This window comes from Pseudophryne corroboree, chromosome 9 (assembly GCF_028390025.1).
Source record: "Pseudophryne corroboree isolate aPseCor3 chromosome 9, aPseCor3.hap2, whole genome shotgun sequence".
Taxonomy (NCBI): domain Eukaryota; kingdom Metazoa; phylum Chordata; class Amphibia; order Anura; family Myobatrachidae; genus Pseudophryne; species Pseudophryne corroboree.
In genome coordinates, this window is record NC_086452.1 from 469,973,726 (window position 1) to 469,990,468 (window position 16,743).

Consider the following 16,743-nt stretch of genomic DNA (forward strand, 5'->3'; position numbering starts at 1 on the left):
TGTCTCTTCCAGTGTCTGCCTCCATCCACAGCCCAGTGCCTCTCCCAGTGCCATCCTCCAACCCCAGCCCAGTGCCTCTCCCAATGCCATCCTCCAACCACAGCCCAGCGCCACTCCCAGTTCCATTCTACAACCATAGCCCAGTGCCTCTCCCGGTTCCATCCTCCAACCTCAGCCCAGTGCCTCTCCCAGTGCCATCCTCCAACCCCAGCCCAGTGCCTCTCCCAGTGCCATCTTCCAACTCCAGCCCAGTCCCTCTCCCAGTGCCATCCTCCAACCCCAGCCCAGTGCCTCACCCAGTGCCATCCTCCAACCTCAGCCCAGTGTCTCTCCCAGTGCCATCCTCCAACCCCAGCCCAGTGCCTCTCCCAGTGCCTGACTCCATTCTCAGCCCAGTACGTCTCCCAGTGCCATCCTCCAACCCCAGCCCAGTACCTCTCCCAGTGCCATCTTCCAACCCCAGTCCAGTGCCTCTCCCAGTGCCATCCTCCAACCCCAGCACAGTGCATTTCCCGGTGCCATCCTCCAGCCCCAGCCCAGTGCCTCTCCCAGTGCCATCCTCCAACCCCAGCCCAGTCCCTCTCCCAGTGCCATCCTCCAACCCCAGTCCAGTGCCTCTCCCAGTGCCATCCTCCAACCCCAACCCAGTGCCTCTCCCAGTTCCATTCTCCAACCCCAGCCCATTGCCATCCTCCAACCCCAGTCCAGTGCCTCTCCCAGTGCCATCCTCCAACCCCAGCCCAGTCCCTCTCCCAGTGCCATCCTCCAACCCCAGACCAGTGCCTCTCCCAGTGCCATCCTCCAACCTCAGCCCAGTGCCTCTCCTCCCAGTGCCATCCTCCAACCCCAGCCTAGTGACTCTCCCAGTGCCATCCTCCAACCCCAGCCCAGTGCCTCTCCCAGTGCCATCCTCCAACCCCAGCCCAGTACCTCTCCCAGTGCCATCCTCCAACCCCAGACCAGTGCCTCTCCCAGTGCCATCCTCCAACCTCAGCCCAGTGCCTCTCCTCCCAGTGCCATCCTCCAACCCCAGCCCAGTGCCTCTCCCAGTTCCATTCTCCAACCCCAGCCCAGTCCCTCTCCCAGTGCCATCCTCCAACCCCAGCCCAGTGCCTCTCCCAGTGTCATCCTCCAACCCCAGCCCAGTGCCTCTCCCAGTGCCATACTGCAACCTCAGCCCAGTGCCTCTCCCAGTGCCATCCTCCATCCCCAGCCCAGTGCCTCTCCCAGTTCCATTCTCAAACCCCAGCCCAGTCCCTCTCCCAGTGCCATCCTCCAACCCCAGCCTAGTGCCTCTCCCAGTGCCATCCTCCAACCTCAGCCCAGTGCCTCTCCCAGTGCCATCCTCCAACCCCGGCCCAGTGCCTCTCCCAGTGCCTGCCTCCATTCTCAGCCCAGTGCCTCTCCCAGTGCCATCCTCCAACCCCAACCCAGTACCTCTCCCAGTGCCATCTTCCAACCCCAGTCCAGTGCCTCTGCCAGTGCCATCCTCCAACCCCAGCCCAGTCCCTCTCCCAGTGCCATCCTCCAACCCCAGCCCAGTGCCTCTCCCAGTGCCATCCTCCAACCCCAGCCCATTGCCATCCTCCAACCCCAGCCCAGTCCCTCTCCCAGTGCCATCCCCCAACCCCAGCCCAGTGCCTCTCCCAGTGCCATCCTCCAACCCCAGCCCAGTACCTCTCCCAGTGCCATCTTCCAACCCCAGTCCAGTGCCTCTGCCAGTGCCATCCTCCAACCCCAGCGCAGTGCCTTTACCAGTGCCATCCTCCAACCACAGCCCAGTGCCTCTCCCAGTGCCTGCCTCCATTCTCAGCCCAGTGCCTCTCCAAGTGCCATCCTCCAACCCCAGCCCAGTACCTCTCCCAGTGCCATCTTCCAACCCCAGTCCAGTGCCTCTGCCAGTGCCATCCTCTAACCCCAGCGCAGTGCCTTTACCGGTGCCATCTTCCAACCCCAGCCCAGTGCCTCTCCCTGTGCCATCCTCCAACCCCAGGCCAGTGCCTTTCCCAGTGCAATCCTCCAACCCCAGGCCAGTGCCTTTCCCAGTGACATCCTCCAACCCCAGCCCACTGCATATCCCAGTGCCATCCTCCAACCCCAGCCCAGTGCCTCTCCCAGTGCCATCCTCCAACCCCAGCCCAGTGCCTCTCCCAATGCCTTCCTCCATCCCCATCCCAGTGCCTCTCCCGATGCCATCCTCCAACCACAGCCCAGTGCCTCTCCCAGTTCCATTCTACAACCATAGCCCAGTGCCTCTCCCAGTTCCATCCTCCAACCTCAGCCCAGTGCCTCTCCCAGTGCCATCCTCCAACCCAGCCCAGTGTCTCTCCCAGTGTCTGTCTCCATCCACAGCCCAGTGCCTCTCCCAGTGCCTTCCTCCAACCCCAGCCCAGTGCCTCTCCCAGTGCCATCTTCCAACCCTAGGCCAGTGCCTCTGCCAGTGTCATCCTCAAACCCCAGCGCAGTGCCTCTCCCAGTGCCATCCTCCAACCCAATCCCAGTGCCTCTCCCAGTGCCATCCTCCAACCCCAGCCCAGTGCCTCTCCCAGTGCCATCCTCCAACCCCAGCCATGCCTCTCCCAGTGCCATTCTCCAACCCCAGCCCAGTGCCTCTCCCAGTGCCATCCTCCAACCCCAGCCCAGTGCCTCTCCCAGTGCCATCCTCCAACCCCAGCCCAGTGCCTCTCCCAGTGCCATCCTCCAACCCCAGCCCAGTGCCACTCCCAGTGCCATCCTCCAACCCCAGCCCAGTGCCTCTCCCAGTGCCATCCTCCAACCCCAGCCGTGCCTCTCCCAGTGCTATCCTCCAACCCCAGCCCAGTGCCTCTCCCAGTACCTTCCTCCATCCCCAGCCCAGTGCCTCTCCCAGTGCCATCCTCCAACCCCAGCCCAGTGCCTCTCCCAGTGCTATCCTACAACCCCAGCCCAGTGCCTCTCCCAGTGCCATCCTCCAACCCCAGCCCAGTGCCTCTCGCAGTGTTTCCCTCCATCCCCAGCCCAGTGCCTCTCCTGGTGCCATCCTCCAACCCCAGCCCAGTGCCTCTCCCAGCTCCATTCTCCAACCATAGCCCAGTGCCTCTCCCAGTGCCATCCTCCAACCCCAGCCCAGTGCCTCTCTCAGTGCCATCCTCCAACTCCAGCCCAGTGCCTTTCCTGGTGCCATCCTCCAACCCCAGCCAAGTGCCTCTCCTAGTGCCATCCTCCAACCCCAGCCCAGTACCTCTCTCAGTTCCTTTCTCCAATCCCAGCCCAGTGCCTCTCCCAGTGCCATCCTCCAACCCCAGCCCAGTGCCTCTCCCAGTGTCATCCTCCAACCTCAGCCCAGTGCCTCTCCCAGTGCCATCCTCCAACCCCAGCCCAGTGACTTTCCCAGTGCCATCCTCCAACCCCAGCCCAGTGCCTCTCCCAGTGCCTTTCTCCTTCCCCAGTCCAGTGCCTCTCCCAGTGCCATCCTCCAACCCCAGCCAAGTGACTTTCCCAGTGCTGTTCTCCAACCCCAGCCCAGTGCCTCTCCCAGTGCCATCCTCCAACCCCATCCCAGTGCCTTCCTCCATCCCCAGCCCAGTGCCTCTCCCGGTGCCATCCTCCAACCCCAGCCCAGTGCCTCTCCCAGTTCCATTCTCCAACCATAGCCCAGTGCCTCTGCCAGTGCCATCCTCCAACTTCAGCCCAGTGCCATCCTCCAACCCCAGCCCAGTGCCTCTCCCAGTGCTATCCTCCAACCCCAGCCCAGTGCCTCTCCCAGTGCCATCTTCCAAAACCAGCCCAGTGCCATCTTCTGACCCAAGTCCAGTGCCTCTCCCAGTGCCATCTTCTGATCCCAGCTCAGTGTCTCTCCCAGGGCCATCCTCCAACCCCAGCCCAGTGCCTCTCCCTGTGCCATCTTCTGACCCCAGCCCAGTGCCTCTCCCAGTGCCATCCTCCAACCCCAGCCCAGTGCCTCTCCCAGTGCCATCCTCCAACCCCAGCCCAGTGCCTCTCCCAGTGCCATACTTCAACCCCAGCCCAGTGCCTCTCCCAGTGCCATTCTCCAACCCCAGCCCAGTGCCTCTTCTAGTGCCATCCTCCAACCCCAGCCCAGTGCCGTTCTCCAACCCTAGCCCAGTGCCTCTCCTAGTGCCATCCTCCAACCCCAGCGCAGTGCCATCCTTCAACCCCAGCCCGGTGCCTCTCCCAGTGCCATCTTCTGACCCCAGTCCAGTGTCTCTCCCCATCTAACCAACCCTCACCATCCCAGTGCATCTCACCTCTCCAGCTTAGTAGCCTCCTCCATCTCACTGCCCTCCCATCCCAGTATCTCCCATCCTGCCAGCCCAGTGTTTCCCCTCCCTAACCAGCCCATTAGCCCCATTTCACTCACCCCCCCCACAGAACACCCAGCGAGTCCAGTCACAGTGACCCTCCCCTCCTTCATTCAGGCCAGTGTTCTCCCTTTTCCAGCCTAGTGTTACCCCCTTCAACCCCCCTCTTACTGCACCCCTTCCCATCCAGTCCAGTGTCTCTCTCATATATCACTTGAACCCACCCCACCCCACCCTCCCCCCTCCGCTTTCTCGCTCACTTCCCCCCTCCTCCAGGCCAGTTTCCCTTATCCCATCAACTTTGCAACCCCTCTATATTTCAAAACTATGTGATGATATTACCTGCATCAGAGATGCTCACCTTTATATAATTATATGTTTACTCGCATTGTGTTTTACTGGGTTTTTTTGGGGTTATTGTAACCTGTATACAAGAAGTCTTAGGCAAATTGAATCTCTTATCTGCACAGAACAGCGCTTAATAGCTAGACCTTCATGTGATAAAGGGATGTCTGCACCTGTGATAATGGGCGGGATGTAATGGAGCCCGAGGATGCCAGTTGAATACAGACTTTTTTTGTAAATAATTGTCCCTTTAAAAAACGTCTGAGATTGTCCGGAATCCCGCATGTTCGGCGACCTCAGACTCCGTTACATCCCGCCCTATGTTTGCCTTCATTTAGTGTTCCTTTTTTTAACAGAAATAAATTCATATTCTTTCTTTTTTTTTATATTTTCTTTTATTTGTATTTATCAAACATTTTATGCAAAAGATAATCACGTTGAAAAGAGTTTACAATATATTGTAAGAGGTGTGGTGGCACCCATGATTGATAAGGGGTAATGAAAGTGTCATTGTAGGTGGAAGCGGCTAGTTTTGGTAGAGTAGGATAAAACAGGTGGTTTAAACTAGTGGAAAAGGGAATAAACTTATTTTAAGAATTGGTATTTCAGGGGGTATTTAACCACTTAACTGATGATTTATTTCGCCAAAAACCACTCCAAAATTGTCTGGGTTTTTTTTATGAGTGAATTAGGTGAAGAACGTGAATTTAACCCTATCCCACATGATTTTAGTAAAAAGAAAAAAGAAAAAAGAAAAAAAAAATGTTTTCCAAATATCGATAAGGGAACATAGTGAACATCGGGAACATCGCGGCTTTCATTTTGAAAGCCGGGACAGCCTCCAGGTATACAGGGGGTGTCTGGGGGCGGCTAGATAGGATTAATTTACACTCCCCAGCGGCAGCCATTGTCTGCAGCCGCTGGAAGGGGGGGATTCTGCCGTGCTGACCTATCAGCAGTGATCAGCAGCACGGCAGACACAGGGGGAGAGTGCGGGGAGGCAGAGGGACCTTCCGATCCCTCTGACAGCAGCAGTGGAGGGAAGTTTCCCTTCCCCACCGCTGCTAACACTCTCTATCTGATTGGTCGCATCCTGTGCGACCAGGTCAGATAGAGCACTTGCAGGCATGGTCGCATCTGATGCCACCATGCCAGGCAAGTGGTTAAAGATTACAAATGTGGAGGGGAGTCTAAAATGGGGTAGACAATTCCTTCAGTGGGGAGCTTGGGGCAAGTTGTTGTGCAGGCTTGCAAGTGGAAAGGTTATGACAGAAGGTGACATCAGAAGGTAAGTAGAGGAGCACACACTGGGAGAGTGTTTATGGATTAGGGTTTTTAGCCTAATCGTTACATATACCGGAGTGGGAATTTTGGGAAGAGAAGAGGGAATAACGGAATATGGGTCTATGTACTAAGCCTTTGGGGGGAATGTAATAGGGTGTGAGAATCAGAAAGTGAGAGATTTTGGGAAAGTTCTCCTGGGTTTTTTTAAAGTGAAATCATTTACATGGCAAAACCAGGTTGATTCTGCCGTGTAAGTGATTGCCACTTTAAAAAAAAAAAACAGGAGAACTTTCCCAAAATCTCTCCCTTTCTGATTCTCACACCCCATTACATTCCCCCCATTGAGAGAGATAAAGTGGATGGAGATAAAGTACCAACCAATCAGCTACAAACACACTCTATAACATGACAGTTATGAGTTGATTGGCTGGTACTTTATCTCTCTCAAAGGCGACGTGTCAACTAGGGAGCTGGAGAAAGGCCCCGCCGCCAGTCCTCACAGCTCAGTCTCTCACTATAGTGGCTGCATGAGACTGATATCTGGGCTGGGCAAACACCAGTCTCTTCTCCTTTCATAGAGAGCTGTTACTAGCTGTATAGCTGGAGTTCCTATTATATACTCGAGTAACCTTGGTGTCGTGTATGAAAAATGTGCTAAGGGCCTGATTCTGAGGTGTATGCGCAGCTGTGATTTTGTTGTCAATATAATTGCTAAAATATAATGACTCAGCCAGAGAAATGTCCACTGCCGGTGTCTCTTGCTGCCACTCACGTACATAAGGGGATCAATATGATTTACCGACGGCGGGAATGTCAGCCATCGGTAAACCGACAGCGGCATCCCAGCCACCAGTATGCAGGGCGAGCGCAGAGAGTACCCTTGTGGGCTTGCTGAACTCGCCGCAGGTTCTATTGAGACTCTATGGGTGTCGTGGGTGGGAATAGCCCCTAAACAGCAGGATTCTGGCATTGTCGGTTTTTGGGACTCCGATGTCGGGATCCTGATAGCCGGCAAATTAACTGCATCCCTACATAAGTGAACATTATGTTGCTAGCTGTTTATGTCACTACTATTGTCATTACATTCAGTGATATACATGGATTATGATTTACATTAATAAGGATTCTGTATGGACTGATACATGGAGGGTGACACCATGAGTTACTGCACTGGTGACACCAACCCTAGTGACGCCTCTGTCTTCATCATAAAACAGTGTTTATTGCACTGGGAGATATTTAGCCAATAAATATCACAGGATCATAGATCTCACTATAGTAATGTACCCCCCAAAAATAGTGTGCTTTGATTACATTCACTGCCCAAGGATCTGGTCAGTATAACCATAGAAAGCCTTGAATTATATGACGCTTCTATAAGTCAGTCTTTCTGTAGTATTAGATAGGGGCACGCTGGTGTTTTTAAACAGCATCCACTTCCTATAATTAATATGCTGTGTTATCAGCACTTGTGTATGGGAAATGGTTCTAAATTGCACACCCTCCAGTAATGAAAGGTGCTGAGAATAAAGTATTATACACAGACAAAGGGGGTGCATATGTGTGCGCAGACATATCTGAGGAAGCTGCTGAGTGCACCCACAAAGGCGGAGAAACGCGTTACATTGAGCCCACAAGGAGGGAGGTTGTGCACAGCCACACAAGCTTCAAAGTTGACAGCATCCGGAGAGAGCTGAAGCTGATCCAGGAGGAGTCCCAGAGCCACACAGCGCTGCAAATCAAAGGTGCAAGCCAGCAGCAGTGGGTAAGAGGGGAACAACTGGAATTAAACCCTGACAATTAAAGCTGCTTACAACAGTGCCTTGGATGGATGTTTAATAGCTATTGCAATACATCCAAAATAGACTGTGCCATAACCATTCTTGGATTTATGTGTGAATAGTATATGCTTGCATGTGAAGAAAGCTACACTAACATAATTTGCTTGGGAAGAAGCCTGTGCATGAATATTCTGGTTGCCACATGTTTTTACCAACATTGCTTGAGTGACTGCATTATTCAAATTTTGGACATTAACATCTAACCCAATAAACTTGTTTAATCTAAGACTGAAAATTGAACTAATCTATGGACTACATGGATGAATTGTGCTTAAGGCTGTGACTTTTAGGATGTGTAAAGATGTTGTTATACTGTGTAATTTTATGTGTGATTTTTAAATTAAACAAACTTTCTCTGACGTCCTAGTGGATGCTGGGAACTCCGACCATGGGGAATAGACGGGCTCCGCAGGAGACTGGGCACTCTAAAGAAAATATTAGGTACTATCTGGTGTGCACTGGCTCCTCCCTCTATGCCCCTCCTCCAGACCTCAGTTAGAATCTGTGCCCGGCCAGAGCTGGGTGCTCCTAGTGGGCTCTCCTGAGCTTACTAGTAAAGAAAGTATTTTTTAGTTTTTTTATTTTCAGTGAGCTTCTGCTGGCAACAGACTCACTGCTACATGGGACTAAGGGGAGAGAAGCAAACCTACCTGCTTGCAGCTAGCTTGTGCTTCTTAGGCTACTGGACACCATTAGCTCCAGAGGGTTCGAACACAGGCACCTGTCCTCGATCGTCCGTTCCCGGAGCCGCGCCGCCGTCCCCCTTGCAGAGCCAGAAGAACAGAAGCTTGAAGACAACGAAATCGGCGGCTGAAGACTCCTGTCTTCATTAAGGTAGCGCACAGCACTGCAGCTGTGCGCCATTGCTCCCAGCACACTTACACACTCCGGTCACTGTAGGGTGCAGGGCGCTGGGGGGGGGGGGGCGCCCTGGGCTGCAATTGAAGTACCTTTGGCATAAAAATACATATATACAGTCTGTCACTGTATATATGTAAAAAACCCCGCCATTTTTTTACATAGAAAGCGGGACAGAAGCCCGCCACTGAGGGGGCGTGGCCTTCTTCCTCAGCACACCAGCTCCATTTTCTCTTCACAGCTCCGCTGGAAGCAGCTACCCAGGCTCTCCCCTGCAGTATCCAGGTACAAGACGGGTTAAAAAGAGAGGGGGGGCACATAAATTTAGACGCAAATAAGACATATAAAGCAGCTATTGGGTAAATCACTTATTATCAGTGAAAATCCCTGTGTTATATAGCGCTGTGGTGTGTGCTGGCATACTCTCTCTCTGTCTCCCCAAAGGACTTTGTGGGGTCCTGTCCTCAGTCTGAGCATTCCCTGTGTGTGTGCGGTGTGTCGGTACGGCTGTGTAGACATGTTTGATGAGGAAGGTTACGTGGAGGCGGAGCAAGGGCAGATAAGTGTGGTGTCGCCCCCGTCGGGGCCGACACCTGATTGGATGGATATGTGGAAGGTCTTAAATGACAATGTAAACTCCTTACATAAAAGGTTTGATGACGCCCAGGCGACTCAGAAACCGTCAGGGGCTCATAAACGCCCTCTATCTCAGATGGTTGACACAGATGTCGACACGGAGTCCGACTCCAGTGTCGACGATGATGAGGCACATTTACAGTCTAAAATGACCAAGGCCATCCGATACATGATTATTGCAATGAAAGATGTATTACACATTTCTGAGATTAACCCTGTTAATACCAAGAGGGTTTATATGTTTGGGGAGAAAAAGCAGCCAGTGACTTTTCCCCCATCTGATGAATTAAATGAATTGTGTGAAAAAGCGTGGAGTTCCCCTGATAAGAAATTAGTGATTTCTAAGAGGTTACTGATGGCGTACCCTTTCCCGCCAACGGACAGGTTACGTTGGAAAACATCCCCTAGGGTGGACAAGGCGCTGACACGCTTATCTAAAAAGGTGGCCCTGCCGTCTCAGGATACGGCCGCCCTAAAGGAGCCTGCGGATAGAAAGCAGGAAGCTATCCTGAAGTCAGTGTATACACACTCTGGTACTCTACTGAGACCTGCTATTGCTTCAGCCTGGATGTGTAGTGCTGTAGCAGGTGGACAGATACTCTGATAGACGACATAGATTCCCTCGACAGAGATACTGTTTTGCTAACCCTGGGCCATATCAAAGACGTCGTCTTACAGTATATATGCGGGATGCTCAGAGGGACATTTGCCTGCTGGGCTCTAGAGTTAATGCTATGTCCATTTCTGCCAGGAGGGTCTTATGGACTCGGCAATGGACAGGAGATGCTGATTCTAAAAAACACATGGAGGTTTTGCCTTATAAGGGTGAGGAATTGTTTGGGGACGGTCTGTCGGACCTCGTGTCTACAGCGACAGCTGGAAAGTCGACTTTCTTGCCTCAGGTTTCCTCACAGCCTAAGAAAGCACCGTATTATCAAATGCAGTCCTTTCGTACCCAAAAAGGCAAGAGGGTCAGGGGCGCATCCTTTCTTGCCAGAGGCAGGGGTAGAGGTAAGAAGCTGCACCATGCAGCCAGTTCCCAGGAACAAAAGTCCTCCCCTGCTTCCACTAAGTCCACCGCATGACGTTGGGGCTCCACAGGCGGAGCCAGGTGCGGTGGGGGCGCGTCTCCGAAACTCCAGCAGCCAGTGGGTTCGCTCACAGGTGGATCTCTGGGCTATAAAAATTGTATCTCAGGGATACAAGCTGGAATTCGAAGCGACTCCCCCCCGCCGTTACCTCAAATCAGCCTTGCCAGCTTCCCCCATGGAAAGGGAGGTAGTGCTGGCGGCAATTCACAAGCTGTACCTCCAGCAAGTGATTGTCAGGGTCCCCCTCCTTCAACAGGGAAGGGGTTACTATTCCACAATGTTTGTGGTACCGAAACCGGACGGTTCGGTGAGACCCATTCTGAATTTAAAATCCTTGAACACTTATATAAAGAAATTCAAGTTCAAAATGGAATCGCTCAGAGCGGTTATTGCAAGCCTGAAAGAGGGGGATTTTATGGTGTCACTGGACATCAAAGATGCTTACTTGCATGTCCCCATTTACCCACCTCACCAGGAGTACCTCAGATTTGTGGTACAGGACTGTCATTACCAATTCCAGACGTTGCCGTTTGGCCTGTCCACGGCACAGAGAATATTTACCAAGGTAATGGCCGAAATGATGATACTCCTTCGGCAGAAGGGAGTTATAATTATCCCGTACTTGGACGATCTCCTCATAAAGGCGAGGTCCAGGGAGCAGTTGTTGATCAGCGTAGCACTCTCTCAGGAAGTGTTGCAACAGCACGGCTGGATTCTGAATGTTCCAAAGTTGCAGCTGATTCCTACGACGCGTCTGCTTTTCCTGGGCATGATTCTGGACACAGAACAGAAGAAGGTGTTTCTCCCGGTGGAGAAGGCCCAGGAATTAGCATCTCTGGTCAGGGACCTCCTGAAACCAAAACAGGTATCGGTGCATCACTGCACGCGAGTCCTGAGAAAGATGGTGGCTTCATACGAAGCCATTCCCTTCGGCAGGTTCCATGCGAGGATCTTTCAGTGGGATCTGTTGGACAAGTGGTCCGGATCGCATCTTCAGATGCATCGGCTGATCACCCTGTCCCCAAGGGCCAGGATGTCTCTTCTGTGGTGGCTGTAGAGTGCTCACCTTCTCGAGGGCCGCAGGTTCGGCATACAGGACTGGGTCCTGGTGACCACGGATGCAAGCCTCCGAGGATGGGGGGCAGTCACTCAGGGAAGAAACTTCCAAGGGCTGTGGTCAAGTCTGGAGACTTCTCTACACATAAATATACTGGAATTAAGGGCCATATACAACGCCCTGAGTCAAGCAGAGCCCCTGCTTCAAAACCGGCCAGTGCTGATTCAGTCAGACAACATCACGGCAGTCGCCCATGTAAACCGCCAGGGCGGCACAAGAAGCAGGATGGCAATGGCGGAAGCCACAAAGATTCTTCGATGGGCGGAGAATCACGTGCAAGCACTGTCAGCAGTGTTCATTCCGGGAGTGGACAACTGGGAAGCAGACTTCCTCAGCAGACACGACCTCCACCCGGGAGAGTGGGGACTTCATCAAGAAGTCTTCCAACTGATTGCAAACCGATGGGAACTGCCACAGGTGGACATGATGGTGTCCCGCCTCAACAAAAAGCTAAAAAGATATTGCGCCAGGTCAAGGGACCCTCAGGCGATAGCTGTGGACGCCCTAGTGACACCGTGGGTGTACCAGTCGGTATATGTGTTTTCTCCTCTTCCTCTCATACCCAAGGTACTGAGAATAGTAAGAAAGAGAGGAATAAGAACAATACTCATTGTTCCGGACTGGCCAAGAAGGACTTGGTACCCGGAACTGCAAGAAATGCGCACAGAGGACCCATGGCCTCTGCCTCTCAGACAGGACCTGCTGCAACAAGAGCCCTGTCTGTTCCAAGACTTACCGCGGCTGCGTTTGACGGCATGGCGTTTGAATGCCGGATCCTAGCGGAAAAAGGCATTCCGGATGAAGTTATTCCTATGCTGATAAAGGCTAGGAAAGACGTGACAGCAAAGCATTATCACCGTATATGGCGGAAATATGTTGCTTGGTGTGAGGCCAGGAAGGCCCCTACAGAGGAATTCCAACTGGGTCGTTTCCTGCACTTCCTACAGTCAGGGGTGACTATGGGCCTAAAATTGGGGTCCATAAAGGTCCAGATTTCAGCCCTATCCATTTTCTTTCAAAAAGAACTGGCTTCACTGCCTGAGGTTCAGACATTTGTTAAGGGAGTGCTGCATATTCAGCCCCCTTTTGTGCCACTAGTGGCACCCTGGGACCTTAACGTTGTGTTGGATTTCCTGAAATCCCACTGGTTTGAGCCACTTAAGACCGTGGTACTAAAGTATCTCACGTGGAAAGTGGTCATGCTGTTGCCTTAGCATCGGCTAGGCGTGTGTCGGAATTGGCGGCTTTGTCATGTAAAAGCCCATATCTGATCTTCCATATGGACAGGGCAGAATTGAGGACTCGTCCCCAATTTCTCCCAAAGGTGGTGTCATCGTTTCATTTGAACCAACCTATTGTGGTGCCTGCGGCTACTCGGGACTTGGAGGACTCCAAGTTGCTGGACGTAGTCAGGGCTTTGAAAATATATGTTTCCAGAATGGCTGGAGTCAGGAAGACTGACTCGCTGTTTATCTTGCATGCACCCAACGGGCTGGGTGCTCCTGCTTCAAAGCAAACTATTGCTCGCTGGATCTGTAGCACGATTCAGCAGGCTCATTCTGCGGCTGGATTGCCGCATCCAAAATCAGTAAAAGCCCATTCCACAAGGAAGGTGGGCTCTTCTTGGGCGGCTGCCCGAGGGGTCTCGGCTTTACAGCCTTGCCGAGCGGCTACTTGGTCGGGTTCAAACACATTTGCAAAGTTCTACAAGTTTGATACCCTGGCTGAGGAGGACCTTGTGTTTGCTCATTCGGTGCTGCAGAGTCATCCGCACTCTCCCGCCCGTTTGGGAGCTTTGGTATAATCCCCATGGTCCTTACGGAGTTCCCAGCATCCACTAGGACGTCAGAGAAATTAAGAATTTACTCACCGGTAATTCTATTTCTCGTAGTCCGTAGTGGATGCTGGGCGCCCGTCCCAAGTGCGGACTTTCTGCAATACGTGTATATAGTTATTGCTTAACTAAGGGTTATTGTTATGAGCCATCCGTTGAGTGAGGCTCAGTTGTTGTTCATACTGTTAACTGGGTAAGGTTATCACAAGTTGTACGGTGTGATTGGTGTGGCTGGTATGAGTCTTACCCTGGATTCAAAATTTCCTTTCCTTGTAATGTCAGCTCTTCCGGGCACAGTTTCCCTAACTGAGGTCTGGAGGAGGGGCATAGAGGGAGGAGCCAGTGCACACCAGATAGTACCTAATCTTTTCTTTAGAGTGCCCAGTCTCCTGCGAAGCCCGTCTATTCCCCATGGTCCTTACGGAGTTCCCAGCATCCACTACGGACTACGAGAAATAGAATTACCGGTGAGTAAATTCTTATTTTTTCATCATGATATCTGAACCATATACCGTTATAATAAATTGGCAAGAGGCACTTCTTGTTTGGGATTAAAATCCCATATATTGATTTTTTTTGGTTTATTGGGTGAGGTCCACAATTACCTCACATTAGAAGCAGCAGCTGAATCAATTTATTAAAAATACAATTCCACCGGTTAATTAAAAGTATAGAAAAGTATTGGGCTAGATCAGCACCCTCAGTGTGTTTGTTTGTAGGTCCTAATGGAGCCATTAGCAGGTATAAACCATCAGCATGTGCCCCAGCCAGTGGGAGACCTTGACTTTGGAGACCCAAACCAGCTGGAGCCAGGATCTGCGGGAGCGCGACCAACAAGAGCCATCACATGTGGGTTCCTAGGCCAGAGTGTGCCCTGAGGGGGTTTGTGGAGGCAAATCAGTTCCACATGCTATTTACATATTAGTTATATATTGTCTCCTCAGAAACATGAAGGATTGCAGGAATTCAAGGAAGCAAGGAGATGGAGGGAAAGAGACAATGGGAGACGGAGGGAGAGAGACAGTGGGAGACGGAGGGAGAGAGAGACAGCAGGAGATGGATGGAGTGAGAGACAGACAGCGGGAGATGGAGAGAGTAAGAGAGAGACAGTGGGAGATGGAGGAGGGCAGCAAGAGAGAGACAGAGGGAGTGAGAGACAACGGGAGACCAAGGGAGCGAGACAGTAGGAAACGGATGGAGTAAAAGAGAGACACTGGCATAGAAAACAGTGGAAAAAAGGTTTATTTTATTTTATTTATTATTCCCTGTGTGCTCTTTAGAAGTCTAGCCTATAATGTAAATTGCAGGAATATTTGGCACATTTCACAGAGATGATCTGCCAGTGTGTACAGAAGACAGATTGCAGTGATTGGCCATTGTTCTCAACAACATATATAGCTTTGGCAGTGGTGGGTGGTCAGGTGGTTAGTTAGATGGATCTACAGATATATCTCTAGGTGTGTACACAGCCAAAAGCTGGACATACACTATACAATTATCTGGCAGATAATCTATCAGATCTGGCTGGATGGAATGAAAATCTGGTAATGGATGAGAGCAAATGACAATGGACCAAAACACTGGGGAAAAAACTGTCCATGTAAATTGGTTAAAGCCCTGATTTGACCAATTTGTCTGAACGACAGGTTTTGTCCGTTTTCCAGTGTTTGGGAACAAATGGTCGATTGTCCAAGTTGACGCAAATTACTATTCAGTTGAAGTTGTGATTATAATTTATGTCAGTATTGTTCTAGGAACAGATCCCGTGACTCTGACCAGACGGCATTTGACTTCTGACCCTCATCTTTATAATGTAGTTCAGAAATGACACGGTTTATATAAAACTGAGCCACCTCAAAGTTACATGGAAAGCAGGTGGCATGAGTCTAATAATTTAATATATACTGTAGCTCCTAACACCATTCGGAATTCCTTCCAATGAGCGGAGGTCACAATTAGTGTTTAGTAGTGAGCACCTTCTTACTGTCAGTATAATACCAGTATAAATCAACAATTGAAATAATCCTGACTAATCTAAGGCTCGCAGGTAAAGCCACTTACTGACTCCTCTATCTACAAATAAACATTGGTTATTTCATTGTCTCAACATACATATGAACATGACAGCGAGAAGAACACCTGAAACGCGTTTCACATTTGCTATTTCATGGGCAAACCCAATTGCGCATCCAGAACGGTTTTATCGGTGCTACAGAGCTAAGAAAAAACCCAATCTGCATTTTATGCGGTAACTCTTCAAATGTTGAAGTATCTTTTCAATACATTGCCCATGGCTCTCAGGACCTGCTTGTTTCTTAGAGTATACACTAGAGGGTTTAGCATTGGGGCCACCGCTGTGTACAGCAAGGAGAGAAACTTATCTTGTTTGAGAGAGTCCCGTGACTCTGGGGTCACATAGGAAGTAAGTGAGGTGCCGAAGAATAATAATACAACGGTGAGATGGGACGAGCAGCTGGAGAACGCCTTCACTCTGCCCGCCGAACTACGGATCTTAATGACATTAGTAATTATACAGGTATAAGAGGCTAATATCAGCACAAAGGGTATAAATCCTAAACATATAGTTTCCACAAAAACCAGCATCGTAATCGCTGTGATGTCACCACTAGACAGCGCTATCATAGTTTTTGAGTCACAGAAAAAGTGACTAATGTCTTGGGAATTGCAGAATAATAAAGTAGAAACCAGCACAGCAAGCAGTAATGAATTAAAGCAGCCGACAATCCAGGAGACAGAAAATAGTGTAATACACAAGGCTTTGGTCAGAATGGTTGCATAGTGCAGAGGTATACATATGGCGACATAGCGGTCATAGGCCATAGACGTTAGGAGTAAGAACTCTGACACAGCGCAAAATGTAAAGAAGAACATCTGTGTGATGCATGCTGGGAAGGTGATTCTGGTGTCACCTGTTACCAGGATAGAGAGGAATTTGGGAAGGACGCTGGAGACGTAGATGATGTCCTGCACTGAGAGGTTACACAGGAAATAGTACATAGGAGTGTGGAGCTGTGGGGTCAGATATATAAGACCAGTGATAAGCAGGTTCCCCAGCACTGTCAGTAAGTACATTACCAGGATCCCAGTGAAGAGCTGAAGCTGAAGGTCCTCAGAGATGGAGAATGCCAGGAGGTGAAATTCTCTCTGTACTGTGCAGTTTATGGGATATTCCTTCATCCTTCCTGCAGGCTCAGGATCAGCCGCAGCAGAAGCATCACAGAGTAACCTGGTGGGGTTGGTAAGAAGAGATGGTCATCTAGTGTTAAATTCAAAAATTGCAAAATATATTTACAGCAGATGTTCCCAAACACGGTCCTGAAGGCACCCCAACAGTCTAGGTTTTAAGGATATCCATGCTAAGTAGTACCTCAGTCAATTTGATTTTACTATCCGTGTACAAGCAGGGATATCCATA

The 16,743-nt window shown here is 50.9% G+C and overlaps 1 protein-coding gene across 1 annotated transcript; it reads right to left on the minus strand.

The window, feature by feature from the left end:
* Positions 1 to 15,563: 15,563 nt before the first annotated feature.
* LOC134958868 (olfactory receptor 5V1-like) lies at positions 15,564 to 16,505 on the minus strand. Its single transcript, XM_063941571.1, has one exon. It carries the CDS (start codon positions 16,503 to 16,505, stop codon positions 15,564 to 15,566), a length of 942 nt encoding a protein of 313 aa, XP_063797641.1.
* Between the last annotated feature and the right edge of the window lie 238 nt (positions 16,506 to 16,743).

Coding starts and splice junctions, on each gene's coding strand:
- LOC134958868 (XM_063941571.1), bottom strand. CDS start 16,505: ATGAAGGAATATCCCATAAACTGCACAGTACAGAGAGAATTTCACCTC.